The sequence below is a fragment of the Ictidomys tridecemlineatus genome, chromosome 1, assembly GCF_052094955.1.
Source record: "Ictidomys tridecemlineatus isolate mIctTri1 chromosome 1, mIctTri1.hap1, whole genome shotgun sequence".
In the NCBI taxonomy this organism is placed as follows: Eukaryota; Metazoa; Chordata; class Mammalia; order Rodentia; family Sciuridae; genus Ictidomys; species Ictidomys tridecemlineatus.
The window spans coordinates 183,858,742-183,884,716 of NC_135477.1; the positions used below are offsets into that span (position 1 = coordinate 183,858,742).

The window sequence follows — 25,975 nt, forward strand, 5'->3', positions numbered from 1 at the left end:
TACCCCTGCAGTGTAGCACTCAGATAGTCAGGTGCTGATCTGTCACCTGATGGGACTGCTGGGCTAAGGGAGAAACCCACTGTATTCAGCATTGATTGAGCTCCTACTGTGCACCAGCTCTTACCATAGGGTTGCTCAAGTCAGTGGGAAGAGAGGATAGCAGAGTCAGGAGGGGGTCCTCGAAGGCCAGACCAAGAGTGTAGCTGTTTGGGGAAGATGCAAGGGTTAGATAAAAGGCCTGGGGTAACCTAAACAGAACTTTGCTTTGGGAAGAGGACTCTTTTGATGTGAATGAGTTGGGTGAAACCACAGAGGCTCAGGGAGGAGGCTGGGCATTGGTCCAGGAGGGGAAAGAGAAGAAAGCCAAATTGCTGGGCTATTAAAAGAAAGAAGACACTTGCACAAAAGGTAAAGAGACAGAGTGAGATTTAGATAAAGCCACTGGGACAAGCCAGGGAGGGCATTAGGGAACACTGCACCCATGAGCTGAGTGACACTGAGGAAGCTCAATGTGTGAATGACAGCTCCTGATCCCATGTCATCTGTTGATAGCAGTGCAGGAAAGAGTGTTAGTAGAACACCTAGCACGTACAAGTTGTTCAGTAAATGTCATTTTCTTTCTCTTCCTGTAGACTGTGCCAACCATCCATCCATCTACTCAATTATCTCTTTATCCACTCATCCAGCTACCCATGCATCCATCCACCTGTCCATGCATCCACTCAACCATCCCTTAATCCACCCATCCATCCCTTGCTTCCTCCATTCATCCATCTACCCACCCATATACCCATCCCTCCTTCCATCCCTCCAGCCATTCATCCATATATCCATCCACCTATCCATCCATACCTCCTTCCATCTATCCACCCATCCACCCGTCTCTTCTCTATTCCTTCATCCACCTATCCATCTACCCATCCATCTACCCATCCATCTACCCATCCATCTGCCCATCCATCAGTCTACTCAACCGTCCATTCATTTATCCATTAATTCATCCATCCCTCCATTCATCCATCCATCCACCCACCCCCCATCTGTCCATTCACCTATTCATCTACCCATTCACCTCTTCACTCATCCATCCATCCATACATCCACCCATCCATTCATTGCTCATTCATTTATTTGCAAACACTTGTCAGATTTCCATCACATGCCAGGGCCTATGCTGAGGGCCAGGGATGTGGAAGTGATATTCTGTGTGTTGACACTGATGAGAGTTATGGAAGGTGAGCTGCAAGCTCTGCTCTGATCTCTGCCTCACTCACCCTGTGGCTCGAGCAAGTCTTTGTGCTGTTGGGTCTCAATTTCCTCCCATGGGGCCTTCTATCTGTTTCCTGGAGTTGCCTGAAGTCCCCCAGAGCTAGGGGATGTGGACCCAGCAGAACTGGGGTCTGCTGTTGGGGTCTGCTGTTGGGCTCTGAGCATCGCACACTCTATGAGAATGTGGACAGATACTGCAGACCCACACCAGGGCTCTCCTTCTGATGGACAGCTGTGGGCAAACCTGCCTCGCTGGGCCCCAGGTCCCCTTGCATCTGCTACACCCCTGTAGACATGGAGTGTACCCACCGACTTGAGACCTGGGCCCTCCCCACTCCTGTGCTATTGCTTCTGCCTCTGAGCTATTTTGCAGCCTCCCCTCTGGCCTCTTGGCCTCTAGACTGTCCCTCTCAAGTCCATCCTCCCACACCCACCCTCCACCAGGGTATATCCCTGCCCTGTCATGGTGGACCTAATGCCCATCTGATCCCATTCTTCCATGTCCCTTCCAATCCCTCATCCAGAAGGCAGCCTCAAAGGCAAAGCTGGTTTATCTCACAGTGCAAAAAAAGAAATAAAACAGACGAGCACACACCAGGGCAGAGGGCCAGAGAGCAGGCAGGTAGCACTTTTTATGTGTTGCTTTGTGTCACTCAGCCCTGTTCCACTCCCAGGCTCATAAGCTGCCTTTGCATTGTCCCGTTACCACCCCATCCCAGAAGCCAAGGTGCACAGGGAGCCAGAGTGAGCCCTGCCCACACTGCTGCTCTGACCCCCTGGAATCACTAATCGTCCAGTTATGGAATAGATGGGCAATTGCTCACAGCAGCAGGTGCCAAAGTTTGAGACTCAGTGTCCCCAGCAATGAGGGACAGTGCATGTCCCTAGGAGCTTGTCCCAGAGAACTGCCTTTTGAGTTGAGCCTTTAAATGCAAACAGAAAGCCCTTCTCACCCAGGAGGGGCTGGACCTCATTCTGTTCTCTGGGAAGGAGGGTCTGTATCCACTCTACAGTTAGGAAACCGGGGCTGGGGAGTTCCAGTAAGTCGCTCCAAGTGTCACAACTGGGAAGAAGCTCCCAAGCTGAGGTCTGAGCAACTGCAGACAGCAGCACCAGCTCCCGGTGCCCTCTGCTCCAGGCACCCCACGAGTTTGCCCATCTGCCTTCTGTCATCTTCACGCCCACCCTTGATGAAGAGCCAAGGCTAGCTAAGAATCACTGCCCACCTGACACAGCCGTGCAGAGCCGGGGACAGAGCAGGGCCTCCTGGAGGCCACAGTCCCTGGGGCAGGGGGCAGAAGGGCTGGGCAGACAAGGGCAGGGTAGGGGCAGTCAGAGGACCTCACACCAAGGTCAAAGGCATGGAAGTTGCAGGAGGCCAAGAGCAGCCAGAGGTCGATCTTCACACTGAGGCTGCCAGAGCCATGGGGCTCCCTGAGGCTGGCTCCGGGCTCCCTGCTGACTGATAGCAGGTCCTTCCTGCTCTCTACTGGGGTCAAGAGCCAGCGCCAACCCGCGGCCCTTATCAATGCCAGGGCTGGGCTGTCTGCCTGAGCCAAGGGTGCTAAAGGGGACCAATTCAGCCTGCCTGGGCAGAGTAGGGGCATGGTCAGCCCAGGGGGTATCCAGAGACAGGGGGCCAAACATGCTGCTGCTCCTTCCCTGTGGCCAGCCAGCAGCCCACGTCCCAACATGGACCTCTGTCTGCCCCTTCCTCACCCCAACTCCCCTGGACACCTCCTTGCCTCCTAGGGTCTCTCTTCTCCGTCTCTCCTAGTGAGCTTTCCTGCACACAGATCCCCCACATGGCCTGCTCGGCCACTCCTGGTGAGCTTCCCAGAGCACGGATCCCCTGTTGTCCCCAGGTTCCCACTGAACCTGTCTCCTGCTGTGTACAGCACATCTCTGGTTTTCTTCTTGTGGCTGATGTTAAAAATAACTACCTTTTTTTAAAAAAAAACTGAAAAACAACACACATTCAGAACTCTGCAGTCAAGGTGTGGGCAGGGCAGTCTTTTCTGGAGAATCCCAGGCAGCATCCCTTGCTGTCCCCAGCACTGGATGCCACCTGTGCACCAGGGCTCATGCCCACCAACTACCCCTACTCCACCTCTCATTTCCACCCTCCCTCCCCTCTTCTGCAAACCGACCTCTTAGAAGGACCCATGGAAGGGCCACCTGAGCAGCCCAGGATGGAGGCCTTTCTTGAATTCCTTAATCCATCAATCTGCGGAGGCCCTGATATCACATAAGGTAACATTCTCTGGCGTTTGGGACTTAGGCCAACCTGCGCCCGTTCCTCAGCCTGCCATGAGCCCCAGCACCAGAGGCTCTTGATGCCTGGGTCCCTGAGCACCTTACCTTCCTGCTCCATTTTCTGACAGCATCCCCAGGCCAGGTCCCTCTCCCACCCTCCCCAGCCAAATCAAAGTGCCCTGCACTCCTTCAGCCAAGGCATTTACCAAGGCCTGCTGGCTGCAGCACTGCTCGGGACAGCAGTGAGCAAGGCAGCCCTCCTGTCCTAGGGAACAGGTCTCTCCATGTTGGACAGCGTGGTCTCCCAGACACAAAGTGGCTGGTGTCCCACAGTCTCAGATGTGGCAGAGCTCGGATTTCAGCGCAGCCTGTCACACTTAGAGCTTGGGCCCTTTCCATAGTAACACACCTGGACTTGAACTTGGCCTGCTCTTGACTGACACTTCAACTCGTCCTCTAGACACCAGAAAGGGCAGCCCAGGCACAGAGAGGCAGGTGACCTGTCTGCAGTGCGAAACAGGCTGAGCGGCTGGGCCCTGCCCAGTGCTCTTTGTGCCCCCCCCACCTCACTGGTCCCTATAATCTCCCAATTCAGAGATATGATTCATGAGTACCTGGCCTATCAGCAGCCCTTGGGCACTTCCTCATTCCTCAGTGCCCCTGCACTTGCTCCCCATGGGCGGGGATGCACCCAGACCCCCAGACGCCTGGCAGGCTGCTGTGGTGCTCTGCTCCCTCCTTCAGCCGCCGCCCCCTGCCAGGGAACCATTTCCCACCTGCCATCCCACCTGCCTGCCCACCTCTCTGCAGTCAGAGAGGGACATTTCCAAAAGTCCATCAAAGCCGGCTCCACCTCTTCTGTTGCACTTGGACTAAAATGCAAAGTCCATCCCAGCCTCCAAGGCTCTGGACCGGAGTTGCTGCCCTTGCCCCAGCCCACTCACACCCCAAGGGGACAGCCTCCCAGGCCACACCTTGTCCCCATTCAGCCTGCCTCCCTGGGAGGTGCATGCCTGTGCTCTTGGCTGCTGAGTCCTGACACCTCGTCTTGTGCTCAGCCTGGAGCAGGCCCAGGGAAATTTTTTCAAACAGATGATGAATGAATGAGTGAGCGAATGTCTTATCCTGGTCCCAGAGGGCCCTGAGAAATGAATAAAGCCACCTGCACTGTAGAGATCAAAAACTGGGTCTCAAAGAGGGAAGCAGCAGGAAGCCAGGGAGAGCTCAGAGATGGCTGGCTCCTTTGCCACCGTGGCATTCCCACACAGCAGCCTCCAGGGACCGCTAGAAATCACTGCACCTCAGGGTGGCGACTGCCTGCCTCCCCAGCCCTGTCATAGACAGAACAAAAAAGTGAGGCTGTGTGCCACAAGCATAGGAAGTGGCTCATACCTGGACTGGGTCCCCTGCACCACAAGGCATGTCCTGTTTGGCCAAAGGTGGAGGGCACAGGAAGGGTGGGGCTGGCTGTCTTCTGCTCCAAACCCAGCCCTGGGGATGCGCCTGCAGCTTCCGTGGGCAGCGGAGCCTGTGTCTGACACACTTCTGCAAAAGAGCTGCTTCTCGGAAAGGAAGTTTCCTCCTGGGGCCCAAGTTGTCGACTCCTTCAAAACCCAAACGTGTCAACTTGTGCAATCCCGCTCACCAACTGGTATGGCTTCTCGGCACATTGATGTTAACATTTCTGAGGAGTTCCTACAAATGCTTTGGCACGTGAGCCTTAGCAGCTGCCCTCAGACTAAAGGTTGAAGGCTGCCCCTCCTGCATCTGGACCACAGCTGGCCACCTGCCTCAAATAGGGGCTTTTCAGCTCTGCCTCTGGTTCAGGCTGCCCGGGGTTTCTCCTGAAGCCGGGTCGGGCAGAACCCTGTGGGTCATGGCCCCTGCTGGCTGGAGGAGCCACTCACCATCTGAGGGGCCTGTCCTGACCTACAGAATGGTGGCAGGGGTCTACCTCGGCAGGCCAGTGGGACAAGAGTGAGGAGAGCAGGCAGTAACACAGTCCCTGCGCCCCCAGCCACCTCTCCTCCTGCCTCCCTCCCAAGGCCCTTTCCTCCTTTCTCTGACTCCTACATGCAGTAGTCCAACCCTCTACAGCTCACCCACTGAAAGTATGCTCCACACTCAGTATGCTCAGAATTGGGTAGCCATCCTTACAATCAAGTTTGGAACATTCCATCACCTCAGAAGAAACCCTGTGCCCTTTAACTGTCACCTCTGATTCCCACATTCCATTCCCTGTGTTCCCCGCCCCCCCCTCCGCCCCCCTTGTGCCCAGGAGCCTGACCCGCTTTCTTCCTGTAGATTTTCTTGTTCTGGAGGATTCACATCCGACGTGGTCTTTTGTGTCCCACTCAGTTTCCAAGGCTTGTCCTCACCACCTTTTCCTTCTTCTGCTCCTTTTTATGTTTGCCATGCTCAGATCCTCCCGTCCTCCCATCCTTCTCATCCTCCATGTCCTCCCCATCCTCTTCCTCCTCTCTGTCCTCCCTGTCCTCCTCCTCCTCTTCTACATCCTCTCTGTCCTCCCCATCCTCCTCCTCCACATCCTCCCCGTCCTCCCTGTCCTCCCTGTCCTCCCTATCCCCTCATCCTTCCCATCCCCCCATCCTCCCCGTCCTCTCCTTTCTCCCCATCCTCCCCCACTACCATCCCACTTCTCCTTCACAAGTGCTCAGGCTCCATTGGCACTTCTTGGCACTTTCTAGGCCTGGGTGGAGGACTCCAGGTGGGAGGTTCTATCACACCCACCCCAAATCCCCAACTCCTTGCCAGGAGGACTTAGGGTGACCCTCCCCAGAGCCTGCCTTCTGCACACGGGCCAGCAGAGCAGACAGCTACAGCCAGTTAACCCACGTCTTCTGTCTCTTCAGAGAGTTTGGGAAGTGAGACCCTCCAGTCCCAGGAGGTGAGGGAGAGGAGAGCAGAGAGGAGGAGGGGAGCCCTTCGCAGCCTCAGAGGTCAAGGAGAACACGCCGTGGCCCCCAGGAGACTGGAAAGGTAGAGAACTTGCGCTCACCATCTGTGGTGGCTTTGCCAGCTAAAAGCCCTGGCATGGCCTGGCTGGTCCCTCTGTCTCCCAGAGTGCCCCTGCCCAATCACCTCCTAGCTCCTGGCTCCTTCCAGGACAATCTGGCTGAAGCTGCAGGGCTGTGATTGAAGGAAGAGAGCTGAATCTCCAGGCCACCGCAGATATCTTTGACCCCAAGAAAAGGAGCATCTCCTTTCCCCTCAGGGCCCTTCCCTCGGGGACCCAGCCCTAGGACACAAGCTTGGCAGTCACAGGGAAGGCTGGACTCAGCTCCTCTTGACCAGAGCAGCCCAGTGCAATCCTGCTGGCATGGGAGAGTCCGTCCCTGTGGGTCATACGGGAGAGAGCGTGGCCCAGGGCAGGGTCCCCAAACTTCTTCTGCAAAGGAGCAGATAGTGAATCTCACACCCTAAGCCCACATTCCGTTTCAGCCACTGCCCCATAGGCCCTCCATCCTCACCGACTGCATGCAGGACGATGATCCCGTGGGGGTGGGCTGAACAAGCTGCCCAGGCTGGCAGCCCCTGTGTGGTAGAATCCACCCCGCTGGGTGTACCTCACACTCTGAGGCTCACAGAGGCCGAGGGTGCCTGATGATATGGTTCTCAGGACATGTCTGTCACCAAACAGCACAGGGCCATACCAACTCTGCCACTGTAGACAACACATAAACTGATTGGTGGCTGTGTTCTGATAAAACTTTACTTATGGACACTAAAAGTTAAGTTGCATAGCTTCTTCATGAGTCATGAAATGTTATTCTATTTCTTAATAACTAGATGTTAGGCTAGATTTGGTCTCTGGGCTGTCATTGGCCAACCCTGGCATAGGAGAAAGAAATGAGTACCAATTCAGCCCCTTGCTCTGTGACAAGGAAGTGCCTTGCCTTCTCTGAGCCTCAGTTTGCTCATCTGCAAAACGAGGATTAAAATGCCACCCTGGGAAGACTGTGGTGAGACTTTAGCTGCAATTTTTGCAAGGTGCCTGGTACAGCGTAAGTGCATAGTGAACAGCAGCTTTGATCATTGTTCTTCCCATGGCCTCTTTGCAGAGAAGCAGCTGGAAAGTCTGGGGCAGGCTCTGTGTCCCAGCTGTGCTACTGAAGCTGGGTCCTGACCCCAAGACTCATGTCCCTCATCTGAAAATAGGGGACTTGGATTAGCTTCAAGGACCATTCCAACATAACTATATATAAATGCTTAACAAGGGACAAAATTATGCCCACACCCTGGACCCTGCTATGTCAAGAATCTCCTGGCAAGGGGCAGGAGAGCCTGTTTCTTATGCTAATGAATTGCTCAGAGTATGGAGGCAAATCCAGTGGAATGTGTCCTTGTCACAATTTGAGTTGCATGTGCTGGAGCTGTGGCAGGCCAGGCATAGGAAAGCTCTCAGAGAGCCCAGCCTCAGGGGTGGGGGACCTGGATTTCTCCAAGCCTCTGCATGGGTTTATGGCTGTATGACCTTGAGAAGGTTGCATCCCTCTCTGAATTCTAATTCTCTCATATGTAAATAAGAGATTCTGACAACTGTGCCTACCCCTAAGCAATGAATCTCAGGGCTCTCTGCTTTGGGGTGACACTGGTGTTTACTGAACTCACAGTGGCTCTTTGTGACAGAGTATTGGGGTGCTGGGGTGTGCCTGAGATCCAGAATGGCAGGCAGGGCCACCACACCATCAGCATGTCCACTTCCCCTGAGGCTGATCCTGCAGACAGCTGCCAAGCGTAGGGAAGGCCCTGCAGACTGGGCGTCCTGGGTCAATGGATGAGAAGGTTGTCCCTTGTCCAAGGTCTGCCATCATTATAGGGGGGCTGACGGTCGGTCAGTGGCAGTCCCTTCCCACACTGAATCAGGAGATGGAGTGTTTAGAAGACTTGATTGTTGAAATGGAGTGAGCACCACTGCCCTGGCCAGGTGAGCCAATGGGGTCAGCTTGCCCAGGAGCCAACTGACCTTGGGCACCGCCCCCACACTCTTTATCTGTAAAAGGTGTGGCTAGCACCCATTGGAAGGATGGAAGGGCAGAGATTAGTACCAGCATGGGGGGGTCCGGAGACCACTGGTTCAGGCCAGTGTGAGGTGGGGTGAGGAGTTCCTGCCTGGGCAAAGCACTTCTCAGTCTCTGCCTTTCGTCCTCTTTGCGCTGTTTTGCTGTGATAGGAAACTGAGAGTATAGAGGAAACTCTGTGGCCACCATCTTTGTGCAGAGAGACTCTGATTTGTTGAGCTTATTTTCCTAGAAACTGGGTTTCTGGAAACAGAGTCACTGGCTGACGGGAAGGGATATTTTAAACCTCTATTCACCCTGCCTGTTCCCAGGACCAGCCACATGGCTTCCGTCACCAAGGTGTCACTTCCACAAAGCCGCCTGCAAGTGGGTGCTGGAAGTGCCATGGAGGATGACTGGGGCAGAAGGACAGACCACGAGGAGAGGCCCTGGGGTGTGAGGTGGGCAGGTGCAGGGAAAGGGGCAGGGAGACTGAAGGAGCCCAGGAGGGGGTTCTGAGGGGGGCCCTGTCCCACACCGGAGGCGTGGGCCATCAGAGACTGTGGGCCCAGCATGCCCAGGGAGGATGCAGCGCCTAGCAGGCCTGGGGCGATTCCCATTCAACTGTCACCGCTAGATGGCGACGCATGGCAGGCCTGTTTCCCTGCCTTGAACTGGGCAAGCACCTTGACGGCCTCCGGGGGATGGGAGGTAGTAAGTGACCGAAACCGACTGGAAGTGTCTTGGTCCTTGGGGACTTTGTCCATCAGCTCCCACTGGCATGAGTGGCCCGAGCTTCCAGATGTCCTCCAATTTTAAAAAAGAAATCTGATTCAAGACAGGGTTGGTCAAGCCAGCCGCCTCAAATAGAGGCCGTTGGAGAGTTTGAGCGACTGGGCAGGGTGAGCCCAGGCCAGGACTGGGGAGCTGAGTGTGACACAAATACCAGGGAGGAGGAGTGGGGTGAGGGCTTCTCTGAGCATGCTCCTTGCGCTCTGGAGGAGGATGGGCAAGAGCTTCCAGCTCGGCAGCGGGGCCAGCCTGGGCCCTCCAGAGGCTGTGCTGTACCCTTTATTTGCTGCGAGTTCTGGGAAAATGACCCAAGTTCTTCCTCTGTCAGAGGTGACATAATAATGTGTCATGTATGTCACATGTGTGTTGGAAGTTACATGAGACCTGGCATGTTAAATGCCGCAGCCTTGGGCACTCTCATTGTGGGTTACTCAGCAATCCGAGTCCACAGCAGGAACTGGATGGCAGGGAGGCAGGGGAGGGCCGAGCGGGAAGCCACGCTCCACAAGCCTTCATTCTCCTCCAAGTTATGTGCCCAACAAGCTGTGACATACCCAGCACTGGCTTACCAGCTGGGTGACCTTAGGCAAGTTTTCTAACTTCTCTGGGCCTATTTCGCCTCTCCTCTGTGATGAGGAAATTGTAATACCTGCCCCGTGGGTTAGTATGTCAGGGTCCTGAGAGCCAGGCCTGCGCACACGCTGCTCTGAGGGTGGTAGTTTTTCTGTGGCTGCTCTTGGGACTCAGTGCACAGGGTTTGGACCCAGCATACAGGGCATCCTCGGTCAGGTCACTTACCTCGTGGAGGGCCAGTCCCTCCTCTGTGAAGATGTGGGGGGTGGTGCTCACCTGGCAGGGCTGCTGGGAGAGGCCCGTCCAAGCAGAGGACATGCTCAACATGCATGCTGAGCCCTACCCTTTACCTAGAGCTCCAGAGAGGACTCCACCAGGCTGCGCAGCCACCCCCTGCAGCCTGTCAGCGGTAGGGCACACTCCTGGACAGAGAGTGCTGGGCAGCGTCTGTTACTTCACAGAATAGCCGAGATCATCACCTTAGAAGTGGGAGACATTGACTTTGGCTTGTGGTGTCAGAGGTTTCATGGTCAGCTGGCCACATTGCTCCTGAGCATGTGCAGGCTCAGTATGTCCTGGCACAAGGTGGAGCAGGGCCGTCACCTCATGGCAGCTGGAAGCAAGAGTGAGCCAGAAAGGGGCCAGGGTCCCAGTGTCCCCCTCAAGGAATGCCCCAGTGATCCAACCTGGGTCCCACTCCTGCAGGACCCACCACCTCCCAATAGCACCACAGACAGGTGACCTAGCCTTTAGCGCGGGGTCTTTAGGGACATTGCAGATCCAAACTATAGCAGAGGAACAAATTCCCTTCTGCCCCTGGACACTCACTGCCCCACACAGTTGTAAAATCTCAGAGAATGTCCTATCCAGGCCACAGACTGAGGCCCCCTACCTGGTCAATTCCTAACTCCTCTACTCCACAGCCTTCAGTAGTACCCAGTGCCTGTCAGATCTCACCAGCCTCTTCAGGCAGGCTGTCCCCTGCTGGCTGCAAAACCCTGCACCTCCCCTCCCTCTGCATCCCACATTCCTCTCTGTCCTCAGAGCACAGCTCCCAGCGCATGCCGTTCCCTCTGCCTGGAGAACCCCAACGGCCCCCAACACTGCTGTGGAAATTCCCCCCACCGCACAGGCCCAACACAAATGCCACCTGCTCCGGGCAGCTGTGAGTTTTTGATGACCCCAGGGCAAAGCACCTAATGATAGTGTGCATTACAGGAAAATTTTCAAAACATTTCACTTTTCCCATATTTCTTACGGCTCCAACCGCCCTTTTCCCAGGTCTATCCTGGGCCTAAGCAGGAGGCGGAGCTGTCTGAGACCCAACCGCAGGGGAAAGAGCTTGGGTCCAACCCAACACAGGGTGCCTGTTTCCGAATCGCATCCTTTCACCGGTCTCCCACGCGCGCGCGGCTGCTGCCCAGATGTTGGCTAAATGGCAGTGTCCCCCTCTGACTCTCCAGAAGTGAGAGGGTGTGTGCAGCCCAACGCCCGCCTGTGGGGAAGGAAGGGAGGAAGCCACAATGGGTTGGCTGCGCTGCTGCCCCCGCCCTCTGGTCGCGCAAGATGCGTTCCAGAAGCCTCAGGTCTGCTGAGACTTGCTGCGCTTCCGCTCATCCAGCCACCCAGGCCCCGACTCCAGGGTGGACAGCGGGGGACACTGACTTGAGTCTGGGAGACAGACAAAGGCAGGGTCAGCTCGCCCCGTGGTAAGAGCCTTGGCAGAGGGGCTGCAGGTGCTAGGAGGGCACAGTAACCTGGGTCACCTGAGGCAGCTGCCCAGAGGTAATGCCAGACAGCCGGAATCAGGAGAGGAGCTGGCCATCTGAGGAGGTAAAGGACTATCATGCAAGGACACCGACGCCAGTCACGGCAGGATAGGAAGTACTGGGCGGTTCTGTCTGAGATCACGTGGGACCGGCGGTGGAGGGAAACCCAAAGGGCAGTGGCGCTGCTCCTGCAGGGTCCCAGCTACCCGGAGCTGGCCCTCGCAGGCGCCGGGTGCTGTGCCCTGACCCCTGGCGGCCGGCCGTGTTATAACACCCTCATGCAGTGAGATTCCAGCAACATTTAATGGGAAATATCCTGGACGCTGCTGAGGTAGCAGAAGTCTAGTTTCAGACGCATGGGACGGGCGGGACAGGTGACCCACTGGAGCTGAAGAGACCGAGGGGCTGCAAGCCTGCCTGGGTCCTAGGGCTCAAATGTCACAGGCATTTGTTTTTCTCCAGTTTTGGACTTGGTTTCCCAGGGTCTGACTCTCCCCAGGAAGCCACCAGGAGAGAAGTTTCAGGTTCACGTTTCATTGTCTGGCTGGGTCATGGATCCCTCTGATCCGACTGTCACAAGCAACTTTTAAGCAAGGGCAAAGGGCAAGAGGTCACGTTAGCCTGACCCACACGGGGAAGATGGGGAAGGTTGCCTCTCACAGAAGAATCAGGTGCTGCAGTTGAGAGAAGGGGAAGTGGGTGGAAAGGTGCAGGGGCTGTGGGAAGCACCTAGCAGCACCCAGGGCTCCTCTCCTGCGCTCTCCAGCATCCCCTGCATCCCCTCACGCCCAGGCTAGGGCTCAGGACAGAAGGGCACAGGGCTCTGAGTGGATGCAGATGGAGCCTCTCAAGTGTGTGAGGGTAAGCTGGGCTCTGTGTTCCTTCAGCTCACCTTGCATGGCTGGAAGGTCAGCAGAGGGGGGCACTGCCTGCCCCAGGTCTTTAAGGTTAACTACTCCTGCTACAATGCTGCTTTGGATAAATATTTTATTTTTTTTCTTAATAGAAGGTAAATATTTCTTTCATATGATGTAGAGAAAAGAGAATAAAGTCAATTTAAATCAAGAAAGAAAAGAGAGGAGGGGAATGTAGAAGTGTGGGGGGCAAATGTAAAGCACAAAAACAGGAAGAAGAAATAAGTGAAAATGCATCAGTAATTTTATTGAATGTAAACCCAATAATCTGGCCAATGAAAAAATACCAAGATCATCAAATTTGATTTTTGAAATCCAAGCAAGTATCTTAATAAGCACGGACTTAAGGAAATAAAAACATTGAAAGTGTGAGAAATAAAAAAATGTATACTAGATACTACACACAAATATTAATCAGAAGAAATCTAGTAGCTATATTAATACCAAAGTGAACTTTAAGCAAAAAGCATTACTAGAGATAAAAATGACCACCATATTTTGATAAGAGATAATCCAAAATCCACCAGAAATATAATATTCTAAACTTGTATGTGTCAAATAATCTACCTCTAAAAATAAAGTTGACAAAACTACAAAGAATAAACAAATCATTATAGTATAAAATGTATAACATACTTATATCAATATTTGAAGATCAAATACATAAAAAATTAATCAGGATATGTAATATTTTGAAAAAATAAATGAAAAGCTTATAAATCAATATTATTGAATAAAACACTACTTCCAACAGCTAGAGAATCCGTATTCCTCTCAAGCATGCATAAACACTTAAAAGGTTGACTATGTACTAGACCAAGAAGCAAGAATCAACGTATTTCAAAGAACTGTATGCATACATAATAAGTCACTGACTACAACTAAACAACAACAAACCTTTACTTATTTGCAGACACATTTCTTAGTAAATCATGGGATGAAGAAAATTCCTTATGGTCATTAGAAAATATTGTGTCAGGTAAGCAACAACGAAAACACTGCACACAAAACTTAGAGTACACCTCCGAAAGCTGTACTTAAAGAAAAATGTGTAGCTTGAGATGCTTATAATTTAAAAATGAACCTGAAATGTGATGATCTAAACATCCAATTTAGAGAGTTAAAGAAACAACCAAATAGTAAATCTCAAAGAATTCAAAGATAGTAAAGGAAAAAGTGAAGACAAATTATCAGCAGAAGCCCATGGAACAGAAGACTTAGATTTACCAGCGAAGAGCAGCAACATCAAAAGATTAAAAAAAAAAAATCTGGCAAAACGTACTGAAAGTGTAAGTGATACAAGAAATACAATAATGAGAGGGATATTATCTTAGATGTTCCAGAGCTGGAGACTGATAATAAGAACGCTGGGATCAGGGGCTGGGGATGTGGCTCAAGTGGTAGCGCGCTCGCCTGGCATGCGTGCGGCCTGGGTTCGATCCTCAGCACCACATACCAACAAAGATGTTGTGTCCGCCAAATACTAAAAAATAAATATTAAAATTCTCTCTCTCTCTCACTCTTTCTTTAAAAAAAAAAAAAAAAAAAGAACGTTGGGATCAATGCTCTGCCCATGGCAAAGGAAAATGAACATGAAGTGAAAGGTTGAGGTAGCACTATCAATCAGCAGGGAAATCCACCGGTGGTCTTTGGATATTAAAATTGGGGTTGGGAGCCTGGAGGGAGCAAGTAGAAAAATAAAATAGCCCCAAGTTTCACGTGATACACAAAGTCAATTCCAGATAGGCTGATGGGTTAAATATCAAAACCAAATATTTAACTTTTAGAAGAAAATGTAGAATATCTTTCTGACCTTGGGGGTAGGAAGGGATTTTTTAAATAAGAACCAAGATGTGAAAACCCAACCGAGAGATGAATTTTACTATTAAAATTAAGGGATTTCTGCTTTCCAAAAGACAAATCACTTAAGATAATAAAGTCTTGGAAAATCACGTATTCAAAGTAAAATGTCAGAGCAGAGAACACAAAGAAGCAGACCAACATCTCATTGTTCCTCCACTCCACGTCTTTTTGTTACATGTTGATTCCATCATTAGATGTTTTTCAATTGAAATACATTAATCATCCAAAGAGACTATATGGATATAAGATCTGTCTCCCTAATGGATCTATTAAAAAGATCTATAAAAACGTTTATAAAAGACAAGCCAGAAGTGGGTAAAGACTTGCAACACAATCCAAGTATTAGTATTCAGACATAGATAAAGAGCTCTGTGGCAGGCAGACCCGGAGAGGGAGGAGGGGAGGAAAGGAGAGATGGGAAGAAGATGAGGGAGGCGGTGGGTGTGAGGGCCTGGGCAGAGACCTGAGCAGCCTCTTCAGTAATCAGAGAGGCATGAATTTAAAAAGAGGGCTCCATTTCACACTCACCAGATCAACAAGATCTGAGCTTGACAGGATCCCGTGCTGGTGAGGATGTCACCCGGAGCCACTGCATGGCTGTGGGACCTGTGGGACGGGAAGGGTCCTGCGCCTCTAGAGAGCAATTTGGCCAACCTCCATAAGCCTCAATGCCAGGCGTCACAGGAGGAACTGGAAAGCGTGCATCAGGACCAAGGTCCAGGACGCGCCGGGCGGTGTTGTTGAAATGGTCAAGACTGGGAACAGTCTGGGTGGTCATCAGGAGATGAGTGGATGGACCAGTTGAAATGCTTTCATACCATGGACCCAAGCACTGAGAAGTAACAGTGGGTGCTCCCGTTTCATCTGAAAAATATCATGTTGAACAAGAACAGAAAGTGAGCTGCAGGAAAAAAAATTCCCATATCACGATAGCACTGGGCTGGCAGAACAGCCCAATATGTTGTCTAGGGATGCAGACATGTGTACTAGAGCAGGTCAGGTGCTGGTGATGTTCCGTTTCTCACCCTGCGCTGTGGTCCACTGGTATATTTTAATATTCTTTAAACCACGTACATGTGCTTTATAGAGTCTCTGGATGACAAGTTGTCTCATTTAAGAATACCTGATGACTGAATCGCCTTCTGAGATGCTGGCTTTCTTCTTTCTATCCTTCTCTGTGTTCTGACATTTTACTGTGAGTGTCGGGTATTTCTAAGGCTGTGTTCTCTCAAGCGACTCTTGAGCTGCTAGAGAAGAAGTGGCTATTTCCCAGCCTCTAGGAGGCTTTTCTTTGACAACTCTACTAATTTCAGTGAGAGTGATTTCCCCAAAGCCATGGCCCCACCTAGAATGTGAATCTAAGGGCAGATTCCTGCCTGCCTGCCCAGACCTGTGTACTGCTAACACAGAAAATGGTGCTCCCGAAATGCCAGAGGTGTGACATTCAGGTCCAGGCAGGAAGAGCGTCCTGGGGCTGGGCGGGCAGGGAGAGCCCAGGCCACGGGAGCCTCCAGCCACACAGAGAAGGCAGGGTGGGGCTGGCTGTGTCCTTGCTCTGAGCCTACAGTCAGGCCTCCAAGTCCACAGCCACCTTCTCATAGACTCCAAGGGAAGCACAGAGGTCCCTGTCTCTGTCTGAAAGGAAAAGGTGCTGGAGTCCTCTGGTGGCCTGAGTGCTCACAGCTGGTATTAATGCCACCTTCCCAGTGCATACAAGTCACGTTGCAGAGGCCCAGGAACCCTTTCATTCAGACTTGGAAATAGAGTTGGAGAGTGGCCCAGTGGGAGAGCACTTGCTTAGCATGTAAGAGACCCTGAGTTTCATCCATGGCACTGGAAAAAGAGCAGATTCCAAAAGAGCAAACCTTAACTGAGCTCCTACTGTGAGCCAACCTGTGTGTGCTTTTATACATATTTTACAACACCAAATTCCTTCAAGAATTGGAGAGATTGCTGGGCATGATGGCACCCACCTGTAATCCCAGAGCCTAGGGAGGCTGAAGCAGGAGGATCACAAGTTTGAGGCCAGTCTTAGCAATTTAGTGAAACCCTAAGCAACTTAGAGAGACCCTGCCTCAAAACAAACAAACAAACAATAAAAAGGGCTGAGGTGATGTAATTCAGTGGTAAAGATTTCCTGGGTTCAATCCCCAGTACTGAAAAAAGGAGGGGGAAAAAGTGTTGCTTGAGAGGCTGAGGCAGAAGAGTCTCAAGTTCAAAGCCAGACTCAGCAACTAGTGAAGCACTAAGCAACTTAGTGAGATCCTGAAAAAGGACTAGGGATGTGGCTCAGTGGTTAAGCACCCCTGGGTTCAATCCCCAGTACCCAGTACCAAATAAACAAACAAACAAGCAAAACAGAGAGTTGAGAAGGTAACTATTTACATCCACTTGAGGTTCAGAGAAGCTAAGAAACTTGACTAAGGTGTCCAGCATATTAGAAAGAGAGCTGGGGTTTGGAACAAGTCACCCCAATGTGGAGGAAAGAAGCATATGTTGCCTGTGCCACTCTGGGCAGCAAAGAGGGGTCCCCGTCCTGCCCCTCACCCCTTCCCAAAGACCAGCTCAATAGTAACAAAGCAGAGCAGCTCTGACCTCTGCTTGTGTCTCCTCAGGAAGCCAGCACTGTCCTGCACCACGTGCGCCAACAGCCTCCTGAACTGCTGCAAGAGCCTGTGGGGGCTTCGGTTCCTCCACAGGCAGCAGCGATGCCCCTCAGAGGAGCTGTCGGGGGAGCCACTGCCCGAGGACACCCCGACGACATTGTCCCAGGAGGCTGTCTAAACCCTGCTCCAGGACCCTGAAGATTCTGCTCACCCAAGTTTGACCTCTGGAGCCCCCGAGGACCCAGCCTCCAAAGCCACGGAGAACTGGGGCTCCCAGCACACACAGTGGGTGCCGTGGTGCCTAGACCCGGGCTAGACATCGGCTCTGTGCTCGGCACCCCACCCTCGTGCTCAGGACTCCTCTGGGCTGAATCCAGGGGTTCAGAGCACACGTTGGTGCTGGCCCTAAGTGTCATGAGTGGAGACAGTGGGACGTACAGAGGTGCGTGCATGCGGGAGCCTGAACACGTATGTGTGGGAACCCGCTTGTCCTCTAAGCAAGGCAGAGGGTGCTGCATAAACAGGCCTTTCACCCTCTCATGGGTCAGCAGGACAAAGGGAAGGGAGGAGGGGGAAAGGGAGGGGACTGTCTTCCATGAGCACCTACTATGTGCAGGCACCTTACCTCACCTGTGTGAGCTTTCCTAACCCTTTAGCATGTCCTCAGGGAAAGGGTCACCATCCCAACCTCACTGAGGTAGAAACTGAGAGTCAGAAAACCACAGGGTCCCCCTGGGGCCACTCAGCCAGACTGGAAGAGGCACTCAACAGATTTGGGAATGGATGGGTGGGTGGATGGATGGATGGATGGGTGGAAAGCCATGCTCTCAACCCTGCACTGCACTGTAGTAAAGAGGTGACGCAATTTCCTTGCCTCAGCCTACCCTCTCCTGGCAAAGCCTAGAGCCCTGGAGCCTTGGGATCCTTTGGGGCTAAAGTCCGACCCTCTCTGCTGCTTGTTGATGTGCATGGACTCCCGGGCACCGTGTGCTGACTGGTGGAGGTGATCCAGGTGGTGCTGGCCCAGGGATGCCTTTCGCTGGCTGTGTTTCTTTGGGCACATCTCCTGACCCCCCTGAGCAGCTCTTTACTCCTCTGTTCAAGGGGGCAAGTTCCTCCTCCCTATCTGTAGGGTTGTGGGAGAGACCCCTGGAGACGGGGAGGTGAGAGCCCCGGGGGCATGAGAGTGTGGGCAGACTTCTCAGCAACATCTCTCTTTACTGGCCCTGCCCCTCCATGACACCCTTCCTAGGCTTCCAAGACCCTGTCTGGTTCCCTCCCTCACTGTCCACCCAGGACTTCTCAGTCCTCTCTGAGCTCATCACTGTCCAGCCGCGTGAGCGGCAGCCATTCTCTATCGCTCGGTCCAGCGCCCTCCCCTCACCCGGTGTCTCCCTCCGTGACTTCACCTACACCCAAGGCCTCAGCTACGAGGCACCAGGAGCCTTCACACAGATCCCAGGTGTAGCCAGACTCCTTGGGGCTGCAACCCCTCTGCCTATGTGCCCCCTCCAGCGGGATGTTCCCAAGACACCCCACCTCAGAGTTTCCGTAACCACACTGCACGGTGTCCCCGTACCTGCTCCCCCAGGTTCCACTTCTCATGCAAAAACCCCACTGGGGCTTCCGTAGCTGAGGGGGCCTCGTTTGCCTGCTTCCAGTGTCCAAGCTCTCTGGTCGTAGGCCCCTCAGGGGTCCACCCTCCAGCTGATTCTGTCTGCCCTGCTATCACTCAGCCCAGGGCCCTGTCTCCAGTAGGACAAATGGAATAGCTTCTGACGCCTCCCTCCATGTCCCCACCCCCTTCCTCCAGCCCCTCTCCACACATGGTGGCCAAAGCTGATGGCCCACAGGTGCTGTATATGCCCCGCATGCCCAGCCCTCCCTCCTGTCCTCTGCCCAGCCTTTGTCTCCTGGTTTCTGTATCTCGCTGCTCTTCCTGGCAGCCAGGCATGCTCAGTGCTGTTTCCATGACAACATGCTCTTGCCCTTGGGTCAGTTGACTTCCTGCAGATCTCAGGCACAACTGCCCTTCCTTGAGGAAGTCTTCCTTGTCTCTTCACTGGAAACCCCTGTATTGGCGGTAACGATACTGCCACTTGGCTGACTCCTGGAACATCATCTGCCTCCCCTGCTCATGAGTTCTGGTGACAGTTGTCTGTCTAGCCCCTAGAAGAGTGTTTGGCACACAGTAGGAGCTTCATGAATGTTTGTTAGATTGGCGAGCAGAGAACATGAAGAGTGCAGAGTGTGGTCAACAGCCTACCTGCCAAAAAAACTCAGAGACTTGGTTTGCCCTGGTAAGCCCCAGAGATGCTTAGTTTCTGGGCTGTTTCTTCTGGAAGTCCCAGAAACCCCTCTTTTGGAAGTTCCCCCAAGAGTCTGAGATAGCTGGGTCTCCAAGTCATGCCAAGTATTTGGAGGCATAAGATCTACAGTGCAAGCAAACTGCAGCCTGATCACAGGCACCGCTGGTCAGGACTCCACCCCAGGAGCCCATTAGCCACCTGCCACTGCAGAGGACTCCTTCCAGCCTGCATCTGGGCTGTCCTGGCCCCTCTGGGGGCCTCCTGGAGACTCCACTGGCTGCAGAAGTGGGGTACCTGCTGCCCAGAGGCAGCATATGTGGTGGACCTGAGTTAGCATTCTGTGTTACCATCATGTTCCAATAAAGCTATCAAAATGCAGGCTGCCTTGCTATTTCATTTTTTAAATCCCCAGTGAAGAGATACTCCCAAACTTCATCATACGGTGTCTTGATTTAGAGTCACAATGGCGGAGCATGGTGGTACACTTCTATAATCCCAGCAGCTCAGGAGGCTAAGGCAGGAGGATTGCAAGTTCAAAACCAGCCTCAGCAAAAGTGAGGTGCTAAGCAACTCAGTGATACCCTGTATCTAAATAAAGTACAAAATAGGGCTGGGGTGTGGCTCAGTGATCGAGTGCCCCTGAGTTCAATCCCTGGTTACTCCACCCTCCCCTCAAAAAAGAGTCACAATAGAATTCTGAGGTAAAGGCCAAATTAAAAATTACCTTAAAAAGTTAGGGAGTTTACCCAAAGCTATGATTTGTCTTAAGACCTCCTTCAGAGGCCATAAAGAGCGAAACCACAGATGGGCAGACCACAGAAGTTCACCTCTCGAGACTCTGGGTAGTCATAAATTTCTGAAGAGATACCATTCAACCCAGTACACAACCAAACAGAGATATTGAAAAGGGAACATGACTTGCCCAAGATCCTCTTTCCTGCTCACCTGGGGAACCAGGTGTATGGCTGGGACTCCATGCAGTGGCAGGTCTCCAGAGTTCCCAGATGCCAAGATTCTTTTGTTACCTAGGAGAAAGGGACATCTTTTAAATAGAAATCTTGTCAAGCAAGGAAGCCAGCAGTCAGTAGGTGGGGTGATGAGAGACACCAGGTCAAGAGAAAATCCATGGATTTTGTGCAAGGAATGATCCCAGAGATTCCAATGACAGGCTCTTGAAAAGGAAAGGCACTGGCCAGAATCAAGGCTGCTGTTGGAGTATGGTGGTGTCTGCCATGATCAGAGTCCCCTAGACAGAGGGGGGGAGGCTAGAGGTTCTTGATTCATGGACCTTCAGGAAGAAGTCAGTAAGACACACCTTGAATTTCCAAAAGATACAGAGAAGAGATGGTGGGGACACCGAAGCTTATAGGAACTGCTCTGCTCACAGAAAAATATCTGGGTGATATTTTTTCAGAGGGGGGAATACAAAGCTTCATGAAAGGATGCCTGGGAGAGGGTGAGGGAGCAGTGGAGCCAATCCGTGAAGATGAGCCGCCTGCACCAGAACTATAACCATGGGTGTGAGGGGAGTCACAGTGGGGTACTTCATGGACACTCAGCTGGGGCTGGAGCTGGGGACTGCCATTTCCAGAATCCTGTTCTGTCCAACACAGATTCCATCACCAGGAATCAGAAGAGAAGCAAAGGCAAGCAGGCGAAGGTGGAAGGAGACCAGAGGCCAGTCAGGCTGACACAGAGCAGGCGCCTGCTGGGAAGGCCAGGCAGTTAGGAACCGTGTCTCACCTTGCTTTCAAAAGGTGTCAAGCAAGAGGGGGCAAAAATGGTAAGATTGGTGGCAGGGAGTGTGGGGGGGCGGTTTTTAAAAGCCCTTTCCTGGAGTTAGAGAAGACGTGAGGGTCCAGGGAAGCACTTTATGAAGGTCTGCTTTCTGCAGACCTCCAGTTACGTGCTGGGAACCCAAAGGAACAGGCACTTCTTGCCCTCCTGAGAGACGGGCTTGGATCTACACATTACAGAGAATTAGGGAAGGAGTGAGACATGGGGAGAAGGGTTGCCCAGGTTGGGAGGAAGGTGCCCTGGGTGAGAGTGCACAGATGTGGACCTAAGCAGCAGAGAGGCTCTAAGGGAACCCCAGTGCACACAGGCCTAGGCAGTTTGAACCCAGCTTAGGTTCAAGATGGCTGCTAGGGGGTTGCTCAGTAGCCTGCATCAAGGGAATCCATCTAAAATCCCATCTCAGTGGAGTTGGATGAGAAGGAGAATCCACTTCTACTAAGCACCACTGAGCACAGTGCCTGGAGGCTCACCTTCCCCAACCACCTATGGTCATCAGGACTAGTTTATCAGCCTGGTTGCACAGACAAGACAGCCAGCAGCTCCACATCTTCAAGCAAGAAACGATCACCAGGGACTCATCTCGCCCCTGGCCGGTCACAATAGCCAGCAGGGTGCGTGGAAGAAGTTCTCCTGCACCCTGTGGACAGCTCAAGGGGCTTGTTATTTTAGATGTCATTGCAATGTCAACACCTGCTGAGAGCCACAGCTAGTCAGAATGATGCATGGCAGAAGGAGTGGTTGAGAGGTGACGCCAGGGAGCCATTGAGATGAAGATGGTTATATTAAGCTGTGTATTCAATTGTATATTAGACCCCTGCTGTCCACCTCAGCCCGGCTACTTTGGAGTTCTTGTGCTACTTTGGAGTTCTCCTGGGTATTTCTGGAGAGTTCGTTTTGGTTGGGGATTTCCGGTTGGTGGTTCCTGGAAGCGTTCGCGTGAGTTCGGGCAAAAAAGGAGTTCCTGTTTTGAACCTACAAGTGCCTCGTGGTGGCTCGGTTATTTTGTGCCCAGCCAGACTGAGGCAAACACCATGTCCCCAACCTCCAACTACCTCCCTCAAGGTCACAGAACACAATGTGCTTCTCATGCCCTGTGATGCCATCATGCTGGCTGGAGTGCTGGCCCAGCAGCACCAGGGTCACCCCTTCCAGGGTCAGTTCTCATATGACCCAAAGACCTGGCAGGATTCCCAGGGAAACAAGGTCCCAAAGGGATGAGCAGTCCAAGCTGTGTGGCTCCCAGTGAACCTGTCCATCACTGTCAGCTGACATTCAAAAGCCCTTTCCTGGGCCCAGACATTATGCTGGCCCTCTATAGACACCATCACTTCTTCCCTTGGTGGAGGCAGGAAGACTGAAACCACCGGTAGGAAATGAACAGCCCAAGTGATATAGCTGGGATTCAACTAGGTCTGCTCGTTTCCAAAATCTAGGTCTTTTTAATTCATGTTTTGAATTTGATTTTTAAGGACATAAGTGATGATAGAGATAAAGCCTCTTTAAAAATTGTACAATAAAAAGAAAGCTGGAGTTAATTTGATAAGTCAGTCTGCCCCCACCCCCAATATCTAGCTATTCTCTACAAGGAAAATGTGATCCCAGGTTACTGTATGGTGTTTGGTTCAGTTTTATTGGTTTTCTTTTTAAAAAAATAAAAGCCACAGTGTACCTAAGGAACTGAAGAAAACAACTTGTCTTCAGGTTTTAATCATGATGGCATGGAAAAGTCTTCCTCGTTATTTCTAACCACCTGAGCTTGTTCCATGCTGTCAGTGCCCCATGGTTTATTTATCTGCCTCCTTACCCATGAACCTCTGAGTCATTTCTAGTTTTTCTTTTTTTTTCTGATTCATATGACAATGTTCCCTTGTGCATATGTGCAAATGGAGCTTGTTGTTGGAAGTGCTATTTAGCATAAATCTACAGACAGTCCCTGACTTAGGCTCCTTCAACTTAGGATTTTTAAACTGTAGTTTGAATTTGGAATTTTAGTCTCTTCTAGACTACCTGTTGTGTAGGGTCCATTTCTATGAAGCTAGGCAGCAGCAGAGAGCCTCAGCTCCCACGGAATCATAAGGGTGACTGGCCAGTGCTCCTGTGGGCTGTTGCTGAGCTAGGATTTGCAAGTGAGGTGTGTTTAGTGCATTTTTAGCTTATATTTTCAACTCATGATGGGTTTACAGGGACATAACCTCCTCAAAGTCAAAGAGGGTCTGTACTTACAAATAATTCTGCATATAGAACATAAGTGTTGCCAAACAGCCCTCTTCCACCAGCAGCACTGAGGTGACCTCTCTCCAGCCTCCCTGGCCCACCTGTCTTTCCCACCATGCCCTGTGGCCTCTTCTCATCGTAGGAGTTAGAAAGATCCTTCTAGAGATACACTACTTCCAGGGTAGAACAGAAAATTTGGGTAGAAGGAATTCTCCGAGGTCTCCTTGGGCTCATGTCAGGCTAAGATCTCTGCAAGGAGACCAACCCTGACAGACTCATAGGTGTTAAGAGACTGTATCAGCTAACCATGGCCCATAGTGCTGTATAACAAACATCCACAACAGTAGGCACTGATTTAGCTCATGAAATCTGCAGACTAGCTTATCTAGAGTAGACTCTACTGTGGTGGCTCAGCTTTGTCATTTCATGTCCTCAGCACCATTTTTCATGCCTCATTCTTCTGCTGGGGGCTGTAGCAGGGTTCCTCTTTCCCTCCCTTCCTAGGAGTCAACATAAATAGAACAAAGGGGGGGATGCTGATGGGGGCCCTTTTACACATGGCTGTAAGTTTCCAGGGTTCTGGAGATGCTTTAGATGCTTCTGGAGTAAACTGGAGATTGACAATGAGCAGAGAAGGAGAAGAAGTCTATAGTCTCCACCATGCTTCCCAGTTCTCACTGGTGGGAGGGACTTCAGTTACCCAAGTTGAAGGAGCAGTCTGGGGAGGGCAATATCTACCAGGTGCTGATAGGTGGAAGCAATGGATCGTTCAGTGGTGAGTGGGCAATCAGACAGGCCTTGGAGAGAGGTCCTCAGAATGCTGGTAGCTCACAAATCCCTAGATACTAAAAGCTTGATGCTGGAAGATGGCAGAAAAGGAAAGGTTGGATTCATTTTTGGTCCAAATGTAAAACTTTCTAGAGAGGGCGATAAGACAATTAGGAAAGAAAAGGGGAAGAAGATGAGTGAAGGAGAGAAAAAAAGAAAGACCAGAGGCAATGAGAAGGTCGGAATAGAGAAAAGGTAGTTATAAGTAAAACAGGAAAAGAAACAAGACAAGGGAGAAGAGATGAAAGCAAGACAAACACGGAAGTCTGCAGAGCGGGATGAGATTTGCTGTGGGGCTGGAGAGTCTCCTGTAATCAGTCTCCCACCGGTGTTCCTCTCCCCAGCAAACCTGGCTCAGGAGCCCTACTGTTTCTTCAGCAACCTCAGCTTGCCCTTCGTGGTTCTTCATCTATGGTTGCAAAGAATGAAGGTGCCAGAAAGGGGAAGGAACTGGGAGTTTCCTCTGCTGGAGAAACCCTGTCATTTGAGCTTGTCACCAAATGAAGACCTTTACCCTTCAAAATAGCACACAAGAAGCCATGTTTTGAGAGCAAATCGATTTCCCTCCATTTCTATCTTCCCCAGGGAGCAGCAGGAGTGGCCTACACAGTGCATCCTAACATCCCACATCTGCCAGGACCTTTTCCTGCGCCCACTTCCCTGCCTGTATTTCATGTTTTTTTTCCCTTGGGCATTTGCGCTGAAAGCCCCTTCATTTCTTCTGTAACATATCCAAGACACAGGTGGCAGGATCTTGTCTACAACCTGGATGATAACTGCGATGCATCTGCAAATCTGCGATTTCCCACAGTCTTTGGCATATCACAGAGGACAGCTTTTGGGGACAATGAGGGTTGTGTACCGACCACGCGCTCTTCGCAGGTTGGGGAGGAAGACATGTGGGCGCCAAGCGCAGCTCAGAGAAAAATGGCCACACCAAGGCGGCTGTGATCTCAGCAGAGCGCATGGCCCTCTGTTGGCCATGCTGGTCCAGCTCTCCCACGCTCTCCTGCCTGAGCCCTGTCACCTCGCCGGTGGGTGAGAAGATCGAAAAGGTAAGGTTTCACCACGGGCAGCGGGGCCACCGTGTCACTGGGCAGCTGCTGCTTCAGCACTTGGAACATGGTGTCGCTTCAAAGCTGGCGTCCCGGACTTTGCCGATTCCCCAGCCTCGAGGCCCTAAGCACCCCGGCCGCCCATAACATTTCCAATTGTGAGTTCCCCCGCAGCTCGCTTTCAAGTCCTTCGCGTTTCCAGCTCTTCCAGACCAGCGTCTAAACCTCCCGACCCAGCACTCGCGGATGGGCCAGTCAGATACTAAGGATCCCCGCCCTGCGTCTCTTATATACTGTCCCGCCTGGCCCCGCCCACATTTCGTCATGGCGGGGGCGGGGGGGGGGAAAACCTGTGTGCCACAGCCCGGCATGATTGGCTGCTGGGGAGAGGCACCGCCTACCAATTGTCGGAGGGAGTAGACAAATAGAGTGGGTGGGTCTTGTGCTACTAGGAGCCTTTCTGTGGACACCCAAAGGGCTTGCACTTCCAGTAAGTCGTCATCTCAGAATTTTAGTGATTCCAAGGCTGTAACAATTTGGCTCTTCCCTCTGTGGGCCAGGGGAGTGGAAAGTGATTTTTCTCTTAAGAGATGGAATATTGAGAGCTCAGATGATACACCATTATTATTAGATCTGGCTACAACCATGGGGTAACATGTAAAGTCCAGGAAAACATAAATGTTATGGAGATGAATGTTCTCCACACAGA

At 51.9% G+C, this 25,975-nt stretch overlaps 1 protein-coding gene across 4 annotated transcripts in view; it reads left to right on the top strand.

The window, feature by feature from the left end:
* Hrh2 (histamine receptor H2) overlaps window positions 1-19,750 on the top strand; it is a 41,770-nt gene extending 22,020 nt beyond the window's left edge. For 2 of the 4 annotated variants that reach the window (XR_013440304.1, XR_013440303.1), the window contains 3 exons: window positions 633-3,522; window positions 6,399-6,525; window positions 17,073-17,210. Coding sequence is in view for 1 of the 4 variants with exons in the window: in XM_040272412.2 (XP_040128346.2) it covers window positions 17,073-17,241 (169 nt within the window). In the remaining 3 variants the exon portion in view is untranslated. Of the gene's footprint in view, window positions 1-632; window positions 3,523-6,398; window positions 6,526-17,072 lie in introns of all 4 variants that reach the window. The other 2 variants (XR_005727958.2, XM_040272412.2) reach the window with 2 other exon arrangements.
* Window positions 19,751-25,975: the final 6,225 nt, after the last annotated feature.